The sequence below is a fragment of the Phymastichus coffea genome, unplaced genomic scaffold, assembly GCF_024137745.1.
Source record: "Phymastichus coffea isolate CEN01 unplaced genomic scaffold, Cenicafe_Pcof_1.1 PCOF00007, whole genome shotgun sequence".
Lineage (NCBI taxonomy): Eukaryota > Metazoa > Arthropoda > Insecta > Hymenoptera > Eulophidae > Phymastichus > Phymastichus coffea.
This window is the reverse complement of record NW_026706818.1, coordinates 4,958,698-4,973,456: the sequence shown is the minus strand read 5'-3', so window position 1 is coordinate 4,973,456 and position 14,759 is coordinate 4,958,698. Positions and strand designations below refer to the sequence as shown.

The following is a 14,759-nucleotide window of genomic DNA, read 5'->3' as shown; positions in this document are numbered from 1 at the left end:
AGTATCTTGTGTTATTTTGTTTCATAAAAAAATATTCATTACAACTAAGGTTATTGCTATAGAACTGCTTTTAGGGCTGTTTTTTGAGGGTGGATTTCATTCCTTAGATAGCTTTTTCCGCCGATACCAAAAAAAATACTGGATTTTTAGTTTTGTACGAACTATAACATATCTCAATTGCAGAAAAATCGGAGGCGGAGGGTTGGGGTGGTTTCCTTGTAAGTCATACATATGCAATAGAGTTACTATATGAAAATAAAATGAACACGATTGAAAAAAGAATCAAGGTTCACAAACCCATGCAAATGTATAATTACCAAAACCAAAAAAAAATATAATAGTCGTCACCTACTAAACAAAGGGTTCAATCTTACGGAACTGCGTCGAATAAAACAGCAGGGGGACATCCAATTCACGAAAAACCTGACGCTGAAATTTTTACATAATTATATGCAGGAAATAGTCCATAAACGTATAGTTAATGTTCAAATGTAGCCACTAAGTTGAACCCACTACCCTGAAGGGTTGAAGCCACTACTCTGGTCAGATGTGCCCTGCCACACCTGCGGCATACATGCGTCCTTCAGATAGAGGTGCCAACTTAAATCTCGCACTCAGATTGGCACAAGTGGAGGAGATGCTCAAGGCCAACAGAGAAGGCGCTGCAGCTCTTTCCATGGCACTGGGCAGAGCGGAGGTTTGCATGCGACAGAGCGTGGAATTAGAGAATGCAAGGATTAGACGCTCATAGGTAGATAGAACAAACAATACAAATACTGAAAACATACAGCCTCTCAATTTAACTTTAGAAAATACTGATAGCTCGACTCCCAATAACGGTCAAGTCAATTTAGAAGCACCATTAACTCAATCCCAATCCACAGAGCCAAATACAAATATTTCAACTGACTTAGGTAACGCAAGTTCACCAATTTTAAGTAGCACATTTGCAGAGTTCAATCCAAATAATAATACAACCGACGACTTTAGAAGAGAACTAAACAATACCTTCGGTGCATTGACAAAGACCTTTGAAAAAGGAACAGCCCCAATAAAAGATGCGATTAAAAAAGATTACAAATTTATGAAAAATATGAATATAAACATTTGGTTTGATTATCTAAATTCTGAATTAGAAGGAAAAGACCGATTAGACATCATAGATCCATCAAAACGAAAGTATAGAATTTTTGACCCCTTAGAAATCAGTAAAAGAAATAATATCGTTAGAGACATTATTATTAATCATTTAGATGAAGATTACCACAAAAAGGTTTTAGATTCAAAGACCCTATCGGTATAATAAATAAAATCAAAGAAGCCAAGAAATTAGAAAGCATTGTCTCTGAAGTGTCAGTGAGAGCCAAACTGTATTCTTTAGCAATTCTACTAAATGAACCAGTAGATAAATTTTGTGACCGCTTTGATTCAGTAATTAGAGAGTCAGAACTAGCGGGATCAGATCTGCCTCTCACTGACACTGAAAAGAGATATGCTTTTTACAAGGCAGTAGCAGAAGAATTTCCTGGTTTAAGCATTGCAAAGTCCCTACGAAAGTCGGACCCAGATGGACGTGGCATGACATTAGATGAAATGAAAACAATTGTTTTACAGTTAGAAGCTGACAACAATCGACTTAGAAGACAAGAGCAAGCCAACGCAAAACAGGCTCATCGCAGACACGAGCCACCACGCTGGCAGCTGGGTCCCAACGGTACATGCTACCGTTGTAATCAAGCTGGCCACAACTCCCATTAATGCCCCTGGGAGGCAACTGGTGAGTGGTTCTGCTATATGTGCCAGGCCAGAAAGCCACACAACGGTACCAACTGTCCAAACAAAACTATAAGTGGGCCTGGAAATGGCAGGTACGTGGTCAATAATACAAATAGAGGAAATAACAACAACAGTAGATTCCAAAGATCGAAGGGAGCTATGCAAGTTATAGAGGTAGAAGTTCGGGTAATAAAAATTATAGAGGTAACAATAATAGAGGAGGTAGAGGTAATAATAATAATAATTATCATGGAAATAATAAAGGATACAGAGGTAGAGGTATTTTTAGAGGTAGGAGCCGTTCTTTCAAGCCTAACGCTGCAAGACCCCATGTGCCGCAAAACAATCAACAAAACAACAACAATGCTCGAGCTGTGCATGCGATGTTCGAAGGTAAGACTGACAATGAAACTGTAATGAATAGTATATCTCTCGTTGCTGATTCAGGTGCTACGGAGCACATTATTAAAACGGATTTCATGTTGTCCAATTTCAAAAGATGTTTTAGGGGTGTTAGAAAAAACGCCAACAAGAATAGCTCAGCAGACATAAAACTAGACGGTCAGGGAGACTTGATTATAAATAAAATAGACAAATCAGGAAATCCCATAATACTGAAAAATGTTCTGGTCTCGGAGAATATCAGTGAAAACTTATTGTCTCTAAGGAAATTCGCAGATGCTGGTTTAGGTATATATTTATACGATAAAGTACTCAAAATCTTTGACAAAGTTACTGGGGACGAATATTTATCAGGAGTCTATAGTAAGCCAAATTTGAACATTTCACTCAATGTAACTCACAATTTAGAGGAAAATACAAATGATGTTTACTATAGTTACATGTGCAATGCTCGCATGATAAACTTAGAAGAATCAAACTCCCAATCCGAATGTAATGAGATGCCCAATGAAGTAGAAGTTGGGAGGGAGCATTCCAACTGCAAATCAAACTTAGACGTTGACCCCCTCGAAAATTTTGTAAATTATAAAATAATTAATATAGATAGTTTAGAAGACTCGGAGGAATTAGAAGATCTATTCGCATCGTTTGAACTATAAAAATTACACACAGAATCATTAGATGAAGGAATGTTGTGGCATGTTAGATTAGGTCACCCTTCCTTAGGATATTTAAAAGAGTTGCAAAAGACCGATAAAAATTTAAAGGGAGTAAAATTTGACAAAAATATAATGAATTGTGAAACATGCATTTTAGCAAAATTAACAAAATCACCCTTCTCAGAGATAAGGCCTAGAGCCATCCAGTCTTTAAACATGATACATGTAGATACGATAGGACCTATTAAACCCATCTTATTCCCCAATCAAAATCGCTTTATAATTGTATTTATAGATGATTATACGAAATTCGCAAAAGCATATTGCGTGAAACACAAGTCTGAATCCGGAGATTGTTTAGAAGCATTCTTAGCATGTTCTAGAAACTTATTGTGAGAAAATAAAAAGGTTAGTTATATTAGGACAGATAATGGAACTGAATTTATCAGGGGAAAATTTTTAGAAGTTATGCAAAGGGAAGGAATAGAAGCAAACTTTGCAAGTCCATACACACCTCCTCATAATGGAACTGCCGAACGTTTTAATAGAACACTCAGAGTAAAAACCAAATCTCTGATGATAGACTCTGGTCTACAGAGAAGCATGTGGCCTCTAGCAGTAGAAGTTGCGATTAATTTATACAACAGAACGCCAAACAAATCAATAGACTTTAAAACCCCTTTAAAATTAATAAGCCCCAACAAGAAATGTCATATAGACAAAATAAGAAGATTTGGAAGCATCACATATGCAACTAGAACGTCTCGCGATACAAAGTTTTCAGCCGTAGCTGTTAAGGGTATTCTAGTAGGGCAGACTTCTAACGGGTACATCTTATGGCATCCAAAGACAGGAAAATTGATACACCTTAAACACGTCAGACTCAAGGAGAAACTGACATATAAAAACATAGAAGATAAAGCTAAATTCGCAAAGAATATTAATACACAATCAGATCCAGTTTTAGAAGATAAAGAGGAATATGTGTACTTGTATGAAAAGGATCTCAAGTTAGACGATAGCGTAGAAGTTCAATCTCAAGAAAATTAAAATAAAAATCTTAACCCAAGTCTTAACATAAACGTTAAACCCAAATGTAGAAAAAGAAAAATAGATGAGACACAAGCAACAAACATTGAAGAAACAGCTAGAAGACAGCCAAGTCGAACAGTAAAAAGAACAAAAGACTATAACGCTATGCATAAAGGTAAAGCAAACAATTGTATTATTAATGATACAAGTTTTGCATTCTTGGCTCGAAATATAGAAGTAGATAAAGAAGATATAGATGAAGCAACTTATGCGTTATTAGCTGTGACAAATCAGGACCCTATTAGCTATAGCGAAGCCATGAACTCAAGTGAAAGAGCAGAGTGGACGAAAGCAGTTGGAGAAGAATTGAAATTAATGGATGAGAATGAAGTTTGGAAGCTGGTAGATAGGCTATCCGTAACTGAAGAAAGAGAAACAGTAAATATAATAAATTCGAAGTGGGTTCTTAAAAGGAAATTAGATGCAGATGGAAAAATTACGTGGAAAGCTAGATTGGTGATTAGAGGTTTCCTCGATAAAAATCAGTATGAGTTAAGAGAGACTTATACACCTGTGTCAAGACTACCTGTAATTAGATTAGCTTTCTCAATAATAAATAAATTAGACTTAGAAGTTTGTCAGTTAGATGTTAAAACTGCTTTTCTAAATGATAAATTAGATGAAAAAGAGGAAATATACATGGATATTCCTGAAGATTTAGAAGTAGATCGAGGGACTAAAAGAAAGAAAGTTTGTAGATTGTACAGAACCTTATACGGTTTGAAAATAAGCTCAAAGAAATGGAATGGCAGATTCACTGAAAAAACAATTAAGGTTGGTTTAGAAAGAGATATCAATGAGCCTTGTCTATACACATTTAGAAAGAATGGTATACTCGCGTTTATAATTTTATATGTAGATGACATAATAGCAGCTAGTAACTGTAAAAAGAAACTCAAAGAAACCATTGATCATTTAAGCATAGTTTTCAAGATGAAAGTGGTTGGAGAACCTAGGCAATTTTTGGGTATGCAAATAAATAGAGATAGAATAAACAGAATCATTACTGTTAAACAAACTGATTATATTAACAAAATTCTTAAGAGGTTTGGTATGGAAGAATGTAATCCATAGGCTACCCCGATGGTAACTAGACAACCTAGAAGCAAGAAAACAGAAAAAGGAAAAAATCCTCAAAACTGCTTAGACGTACCATACAGAGAAGTAGTAGGAAGCTTATTATACTTAGCAAATAAAACTAGACCTGATATCTTTTTTGCGGTAAATTGTCTTTCGCGCAAACAATCTGATCCTTCAAAAGAAGATTGGTTAGATGCAAAAAGAGTTTTCCGATAGTTGCGAGGAACAAGCGACTTGGGATTAATATTTAGAGGTGTAGGAGATTGTTTAGATGCATTCACTGATTCGAGTTTTAAAGATTGGCCTGACTCAACTTCAACCAGTGGAATGGCCATCAGAATGTATCAAGATATTGTAGCTTGGAGGAGTCATAAGCAGAGTCTCGTGACTTCATCAACGTGGGCATCTGAATATTTGACAATGAGTGAAGCTTGCAAAGAAGTAATCTCATTGGACAAAGCTATTAGATACATACTAGGAAAGACAATGTATCCAGTCACACTAACTGTGATATTAAATCGGCGGGTGATTGTACACAGAAAGAAGGGAATCACAAACTCAAAGATTTTGATGAAAGTTTAGATGTAATAAAAGTTTAATAAGAGGAGAGAGAAAGAACTGGAAAGAAAAACAAATTAACAGACGTACATGGCGATTATATTAAACAGTGCGTTTCTGAAGGTAGAATTAGAGTTAAATGGATAGGTACAAAAGAAAACTTAGCAGATATTTTCACTAAGCCGTTTCCAGCTGATACGTTCAAAATTTGTAGAGGAAAACTACTAAATACCAATATTTAAATTTTCGAAGTAATATAATTTGTATTTTGTTCATTTCAGAAGAGGATCAGAGTAGCCGACAGCAAGAGGGCATGTACGATGAATACGAACAATATTAGAAGAATTGACAAGAACTAGAAGGACATTAGAAGTATAGTTTATAAGTTTTTCTTTGTATTTATTGATTTATACAGTCATTTAATTAAAAGTTACTACTTAGTTCGTAAGATAGATTGCGACACTCTATAATGACTTCGTATTGTGATAAAATCAAGAAATCAAAAGGAACGATTATTTATTTTTTTCACACACATTACGGTTATAAGTTTAGAGGGATGACATTATAGTTAGAAGCTAAAATTAGTCTTGTTTGAATGACATGTTTACATCAGAAATTTATTGATCTCAATGACGAATATATGCATAGGAAACAAGCAAGGGTGGAAGTGTTGAAATATAGCTTCCTTGTCTCCTATATATATATATATGATGCATGCGCGCGCCTTATGTAAGTGTAAGAGCGTGTGTGGAAGGATGAGCGTGCGTGCGGCCTGCGCGCCTCCATTTCTTTACTTTGATGATAGACGCCGAGCTGTGAACAACTTTTGTCACGAAAGAATAAAGACCTTTCACTTTTGTGCCTCAAATTGTGTCTTCATCAATAACACCTACATTCCATCATCTATCCGCATTACGTTTGAAGCATTCTAATGTTTTATCAAATATTTTTTTTGTTCTTTTTTAGAGAATTTATTTTATCTTGTAATTTATTTCATACTATCATTATTAAAATTCACTTCAGTAATATTGTCATTTATGTATTGTGGCGGGGGATTTCGGGAGCCTTAACCGCGCTACCGAAGCTCTTCCGCCACAAGGACTGTTTGACTCCTTATCCCCGATTATTTAGGGCGCCAGACCGCCGTTTGACTATGGCGATCGTCGGGGATAGGGCCTAATGGGATCGCGTATTCCAATCTGCTTTTACAGCGACTGCGCAGGGTGGGCAAACGGGTGAGTACTCACGATCTCCTCTTCTCCAGGCCTCGGTGTCCAACAAGTCGTTTCCTATTTGTCTCCTCGCTTATGATATGCCGGCAGCTCAGATGATGACTCCTTATTTCAGGTCGAAAGTCCGTTCGAGTTCGCGCGTATGTTACTTATCGTGGAGTCCGAAAATATAGCGAATCAGCGTTACCCGATTATAACCGCTCGCGGCTGAAAATCATCAGCATGCAAATGAAGCAGGGTAACAAAAGTAAATTTTATATAAAGAACAATTAATCACTTTTATTGACTTATTTATTAAATCATAAGCAAGTGATCGGATTGGTTAGAGTCAATATGACTGCATAATTATGAAATAGTAAGGACATGAAATAGTCGAAATACTAATATTCTTCCGGTCGGTCTTTGATTGACAAAAATGGTGGAATGGTCACCGCAAATAATTAAATCACGAATTTTAATTCAGCTACTTCTAATATTCGCAATAAATTACTATACGGGCGAAGGGTCAGCGCGAATATGTAAATCACGAGTCTTAATTCGTCTACTTTCAATATTCGCAATAGATTGTTAATTTGGCGAAAGGTCAGCGCGAATATCTTAAATCACAAGTTTTCTTTGTTTGATCCTAACACTCACGTTCGATTCTGATAAATGGTGGACAGGTCAGCGCGATTAATAGGATCAATGATTTTATTCGTCTAATTCTGCATTCGCAATAGCTACTATATCGGCGAACGGTCAGCGCGATTAAATTAATCACTGCTTTTAATCCGTATGATCCTAACACTCACGTTCGATTCTACGAAATGGCGGAAAGGTCAGCGCGATTCAATAGGCACCGGCATCGACGGATCTACGCGTCGCGACGACCTACTGCACCGAAAACTCCTCCTTCTGGCTATAAGAACAGTGGCAAAATGGACGAGAATCGGCTTTTTGCGGTCAAAGATCGCTTTTCTTCTCCTCTTTCCGAGAAGAAATGTTATTATTGGTCGGTATGCTAATTCGGATATCGGTAGCGCCCTCCGAATATTTTATCATTGGTCCGTGTGTAAATTAGAAGGATACAGTGCCCTCCTTAACTCTCCTACTTTTGTCGTTATTTACCCTCTTTCACCCCCCACTAAGTTAGCTATCATTAATTGACGGGAAAGATCTACCCCTACTCTTATCTATTTTTCTATCCGGACGGAAATCAAATTTTATTCTAATTCGCTTATTGGTCGTGACGTCACCAGCGAATTTCGTCAGAGGTTCGAATTCTGTCGGTTAATTTATTGATTAAATTTAACGGGGTATTTGTCGCTCGCTGTTATCATAGGAGATGTGTCGGTCGCATGCGAATTTTTATAAATTCGGTAGTTCTTTCATGTTCATTTTCTAATTATAATTTTAATTTTAATTCGTTGTGAATACATATATAATGTACGTCGTTTCAATTGTAGCGCCCCCATCTTCGCATTGACATATAATTCTATTCATCATTTCATATAATCTGTCTCGCTCGCTCTGTTTAGTCTATTTCGCTCTCTCTGTCTCGCTCGCTCTGTCTCAGTCTGTCTCGCTCGCTATTAGTGAATCTCGCTCGCTCATGCTCAGTTCATCTCGGCGCTTCAAAAATGGCCCCTCTGTCTCTCGCGTGTACACCTCGTGTTCCCGTAACGGGCGTTGGAGCACCTCCTGGGGCGTTCCCGTGTCGGTTAAGTGACATGTTCCCGGGTGTTTGTGTGTGGTCACCGTTGTGATTGTGTGTGGCTCTCAGGATGTCGCCGATGGTATTCGGCAGCCCGACCCAGCTAATTGTCGGCTGCCACTTCATCGGCGATTTTTTGCTCGCCCCAGGGGTGTCAGTGTTCCGTGAGTGTTGGTGTTGGTGCCTGGGAGTATAACGGAACTGCATGTGTCATCAACATGCATTTCCGCTGCATTTCCCAGTGAAGTTTCCCGTTTTTCTTTTGCCGGTCGGCAACACGTGATCGTGAGTGAGTGTGTGCGTGCGCTCTCTTATTTCGTGGTGCGCTCCGTTTTTTCTCTTTTGAGTGTCCGTCGGATCACGTTCGTCGCTTATTTCGTCAATATCTCTGGTTGTGGTATTCGAGCATGAAAATGGTTAATTGTTTATTTTAGTGCTATTTTAGTGATAGTATTTTAGTGATATCTGGCGTGTCGTAATTTGTCTAGTATTGAATCCATGTTAGGTAGTGGATATGCGTTTTTCCTTGTAACCTTATTCAAGTCGCTAAAATCAATACAGAATCTCCAGGAACCATCAGATTTTCTTATCATTACTGGGGCACTACGCCATGCACTTTTGGATGGTCGGATAATGCCCATTTCATACATTTTCCGTATTTCTGTTCGTACAATTTTTTGTATTGCGGGTGACATTCGTCATAGTCCTTGTTTTATTGGTTGGTTATCACCTACATCGATTATGTGCTTTACTATCGGTGCCCTTCCTAGTTTGTCAGTCATAGGTGGTATTAAACGGTCTGTTACTTCTTTGATTCATTTAGTTTGGTCAGGTGTAATTTCTGTGAGGCCAGCGTATTCTGCGTAGAAAGCTTCTCGTTGTGTCAGGTGTCTACGTTGTAGGTGATGCCATTTACCATTATGTACTCTCCATTTCCTTTCTCGGAAAAGTATGAGCATATTCCATTGTGTCAGAAAATCTAGACCTAAGATAATTGGCAGTCCAGGTAGGTTTTTCATTGCTTTAAATCTGAATTTCTGTGTATGTCCGTCAAAATTAATTTGTAGGGGAAGTTCGCCTATAGTTTTCTCAGTTTTTCCCGTAATTCCTTGTATTGAAGTAGAACTAGGCGTCAGTCTTTCTTTGAATCTGTCTGTTATTTCCAGTCCTACCAGTGAGAGTTCCGCTCCTGAATCAACTAAGGCGTCATATGCTATTTTACCAATAATAATCAGTATGAAACACCTACTGTCTGAGCTTAATCCTCCTATCACTGTGGGGGTGCGGTCAATATCACTGTCATGTTTTTGTCTTTATCCTCATCTACAGCTTCCTGTTGTCTTTTATCAGGTTTCTTAGCTGTTTGTAGGTCTGATTGTGAGGGTATCATTATTATTATTATTGTATTATTCAATGTTAGTTTTTCATCTTCTGTTTGTATCATCTCTTCATTATCTAGAAATTTAACGGTTTTTAATATTCCTTTAGGCATTCCTGTATGCGTTCCTTCAGGTTGTATTCCTGGTGTGACAGTATCTATTTTGTCTGGGATTTTTATTATTTGATCTGTTACTGTTGGGATCTGATGGTCAATGACGTTTGTTAATGTCACTTTTTCAGCTGGTGGAAATGCCAGGTTTTCCACCAACTGTTCACTATTTTGTATTTCCCCATTCATGTCGAATAGTAACGTTTCTTGATCCTTAAGGCGTTTTAGCAACTTATTGAGTGGTTCTTCATTAATCCAGGATAGTTCCTGTCCATTTATTGGAGTGGTATGTCTGTCGGTGAAGTTTTCATCTTCATCTGATGTCTGGCCGTTTATCCCTTTATCATCACATGATAATATTTCCCATATTGGGCAAGTATTTTTTTCCGAGTCTGTATCAATTTCTATGTGGGAGGCCATTTTCATGGCTATTTCCCCTATGTGATCATGTTGGCCCATTATTGGGAATCGGGGGGAAGCAGTGGACTCGTCTGCTCCCCACCTTGCGCGTTTCCCAACAATTCTGAGCGAATATGTTGGCAGAATTTGCAAAAGTCAAAGGGCGAACCTATATTTTTACAAACTTGGCAGTGTGTCTGTCTTATTTTCGGTGTTGTTTTTGGGAATAAAGATTCTCGTTTTGGGCAAGATGCTGCATAATGACCTGATTGATAACAAAAGAAACAAGGATTCTTTGGGCATTGTCGGTAGTTATGATCATCCTGGCAGCATTTGCATGGCTCTCTGTTTTGTCTGTCGGTCTGATTATTATTATTCATTGTATTATCTGTTTGATCGTTTTGAAGTGGTATCAGTGAAGGCAAATTCCATCTTGTTTCCACACCATTTGATGTCGGTATTTGTTGACCTAGACTGTAACTTTGTGTCTGTTGGTTCCGGTCATTCATTCTATCATTGGTCTCATTGTTATTTGCTGTCTGTAATTTTTCTTGACTTGTCCATGTTCTTTCTTGTTTGACTGGTGGGAAGCCCAAGTATTGGTGATGTCCTTGGTATGCTGCAATTTGTGCCATCATGGGTGCAGTATATTTATTTCCTTGCTTGGTCTGTTGTTATATATTATTTTTTTTGTTTTACCTGTATTGTCTTTTCCATTATTGTTTTGAGGGTTTTCACGTGTCATGTAAGGTTTTGTTTCAATTTTCTGTGCCGCCGAGGCTTTTGCTGTCCTTTTATTGGTTCTTGGTGCTGCTGCTGGAAAGTGTGGCTTGGTCGAAGGTGGATGGTATTGTTCATCCATTTCCTCCAAATCTTCCCATTTTTGGCCATAATATGTCAAATCACTGAATCTCTCTATTCGTTTGTCAGATATGTATTTTCGGTATGCCGGAAGGAGTCCTCGTCTAGCGATTTTAATTTGTTGTCGCAAGGAAATAGGACGTTTAAAGTGGCTGGCTATATATCGGAAGGCGTTCAGGTTGTCTGTTATTGATTCACCTTCATTTTGTGTTCGCCGTCTGAGTTCTTCTTCAATGTCATCATCAGTCATTCGTCTGCCGTAGTGGTCTCGTAGGGCTCTTTTCAGATCTCGCCATGAATAGATTTCCTTTGATACCACCCGGTACCACGAATTAACTTCTTTGGAGAATGCGGCCGTTATTGCTTGCAGCAGGTCATCACTTGACATTCTAACACGTCTTTTCTGGTCTTCGATTTGGCTAATAAATTCTTCAGGTCCGTCTGTGCCATTAAATCTTATTTTACGTCTTTCTAGTAGTTTAATATTACGAAGATCTCGTCGGGCAGTGTCATAGTCATGTTCTCTTAGTCTGTGTGAACGATGTCTTGATTCATATTCTGGTTCTGAAGATGAGGTCGAGCTTTCGGTGTCCGAATAATATCTGGTCGGTTCTCGCCATTGTTCACGAGAATAGTGATGACCTGTATGTTTATTTCTGTATTTGAATTGTGATCGTGATCTTGATCGAGAGAGATAGTCTGTTCGATGTTTTGAGCGTCTGTTCCGTTGTTCAATGTCAGATTCGCTTTCCGATGAATATCTTTTGTTCCTTCTATGTCGATGGATATGTCGTGATCGGATCCGGTCAGAGTGATCGGGTCGTTGTAGCGCTCTAATGTAGCGATTGTCGACGGATATATCGTCTTTGCTGTATGATTCTGAATATTTATTTACGCGTCTTCTTTTTTCTAATTATTTATTACGTCTGTGATTATCTTTATTACTATGAGATTCCCTTGATGAGCTGAAGGAACTATATGGTCTGCGAAAATAATTTTTGTGGGGTTTCCTTACTCTGTCAATTCTTTTTATTTTATGTATTTCATTAATTCTGTCTGGTCGTAATATTTCCCGTTGTTGATTGTCATCGGAAAATTCTTCTTCATTTAAATATTGTTTCTTATGTCGGACTGGTTGATCTCTGTTTATTTCTATAGGGTCCTTTGCGGGTTTCACAGTAAAAGTATAATTTTTATCTAAATTTGTTTTTAATGTATTGTTTGGTCTGGTCCTTTTTACAAGCTCATCTGTGGTTGCGAGCTTTGTCCTGGACGGCTTAACTGTGGCAAGGTCTGGTCTGTATCCGTTTTGGTCAATATTTGACGGACCATGTATTTCTCTGGTTACACCCCAGGTTACTCGCTCCTTGAGTAGTGGTTTCGAACGCCTGCATGTTTTCCTTTCAATCTCTGATGGTGATTCAGAGTTGCTGTCGGACGAATTTGACTGTCTAGTACGCATTTTGCGGGGTATATTGTATGTCGGCGAACGTAGTGCTTGAGCACGGGAATAGTCATCATCTGATGTTATTTGTGCTATTTCTATCTCTCTATTTCTGGTTGTTTGTCTATTGGTACTGCTTGTTTCTCTTTCATTGATCTGATTCAATGTCAATGTCGGCGAAGTTGTATGAAATTGTTTTGGTGGCGTAGCTTGTCGACGAACGATATCTACGTCGAGTGGTAGATCAATTAGTTGATTCGTGTCTATTGTCTGTCGCTCGTCTGTTTCTAACTCCTCACCTGATGTTGACAATGCATCTGTCGTATTTGTTTTTGGGGGCTGGTTGGCAGTTTTGTTAGAGTCAGTTTCATGCTCTTCATTCCATAATATTCTAGCGAACGGTGGAAAACTCATGGATAGATTAGCTGACAGTCTTTGTTCTCAAATCACCCATCGCAGTAGTTCTAATCGGTCTGTATTTTCGTCGTTCCATATTCGCCATCCACCTTGAAGTAATTCATTACGAACTTCCTGTTCAGTATTGTCAGCTAATCTATTTGCTATATCTCGGGCTAAAAATTTCTTAATCCAATTTTAGAGCCAACCCATTGTAAAAAAATAATCAAACAATCATCTCAGGTGGATACACACGTGTGTTTCGTTGGTAAATATCCAACCTCATCAGATCTTTATTAAAAAACAAAACGAGAAAATAGTTACAGATATAAACCAAAACAAATAAAAATCACGCTAACAAAACATTTACCTCAATTCGCAAGTCACAATCAAATCAAATATCACAATAAAGTCAAAAATACATTGTTAAACTCATCTTATAACTTAACATTCGTTCAAATACTCAAAATTCAAATCAGACAACGACTATGAAATAATGCAAATCAAACAGTGTCTGCTACCTTTTATACCAAAACAAATCACAGGTAGACACACAATCAAATGTATCCCCTCTCCTATGCCAAGAAAACCGATACATTAAGCATCATTATACATAAAAACAAAATTTTAAAAAATATTATAAATAAATGTGAGATCAGTCAGCTAAAACATCAAATAAACCTTTATATTGTTTAATCAATAAACCAGTGTCCTCTTGTCTATTTATAGTGTTATAAGACAAATTAATATATATCATTTCCGAAATTAATCTCTTATAATAATTAGACTCTCTACCTAAAATTATTGTGTTGTCCCAGTCAAACGAATGTGTAGGATAATTTTTCAAATGCATAGGAACAGGAAGAGATTTATCTAAAGGTGTCTTACTATGCTCATCTATGCGTTTTTTTAAACTTCTCTTAGTTTGACCAATATACAGGGTGTCCAAAAAGTAACGATACACCTGAGAAATTTTCTAAGCCGGTTATTTTTTTAATCGGGTGAAGGTTGTTCTTGAAGTAACTTTTTACGAGGAATCCGATGGTAACCTTGGATTTGACCTTGAACCTCATTTTCAAGGTTATTTTGAGGTCAACCTTATTTTTTTAAATGGAAACCCCTATCTTTTATGGCGGAATCGGAAAGAGCGGAAAATTTTACGTCCAGATATGTATTGAGGTATGAGGTTGAGGTAACCCCTAGAGGTCAACTGGAGGTCAAAGTATGAATTCTTAAAAATCTCGCGAATTCAGTGGTTAAACAAAACAAACAAAAGGATAACCCCAGGTAACTTTCAACGGTGCTCTTTAATTTGTCCTTGAACCTCATTTTCAAGGTTATTTTGAGGTCAACCTCATTTTTTTTAATGGGTACCCCTATTTTTTATGGCGGAATCGAAAAAAGTGAACACTCTCACGTATGGATGAGTTGAGGTTTGAGGTTAATGTGACCTCTAGGGGTCAGATGAAGGTCGAACTGTGGCTTTGTAATAGTACCGGGATTTTAGTGGTACAAGGAAGCAAATAAAGGTCATTGAAACCCCCATTTTCGACAGTGGCAATCGAAAGAGCGGAAAATTTCACATCCAAATATCTAGACCTAGACTTATGAGCTAAGTAGATATTTGGATATGAAATTTTCCGCTCTTTCGATTGCCGCTGTCGAAAATGGGGGTTTC

At 37.7% G+C, this 14,759-nt stretch overlaps 1 protein-coding gene across 4 annotated transcripts in view; it reads left to right on the top strand.

Moving 5' to 3' along the window:
• The window catches only part of LOC131669076 (glutamate receptor ionotropic, kainate 2-like), a 1,402,504-nt gene that overhangs the window by 206,495 nt on the left and 1,181,250 nt on the right, over positions 1-14,759 (top strand). Inside the window, exon 1 of one of the 4 annotated variants that reach the window (XM_058943710.1) lies at positions 1,742-1,868. The exons of the other annotated variants lie outside the window; for them this stretch is intronic. Coding sequence (XP_058799693.1) covers positions 1,862-1,868 — 7 coding nt within the window. The 5' untranslated portion in view covers positions 1,742-1,861. Of the gene's footprint in view, positions 1-1,741; positions 1,869-14,759 lie in introns of those variants that run through there. 4 annotated transcript variants of the gene reach the window in all.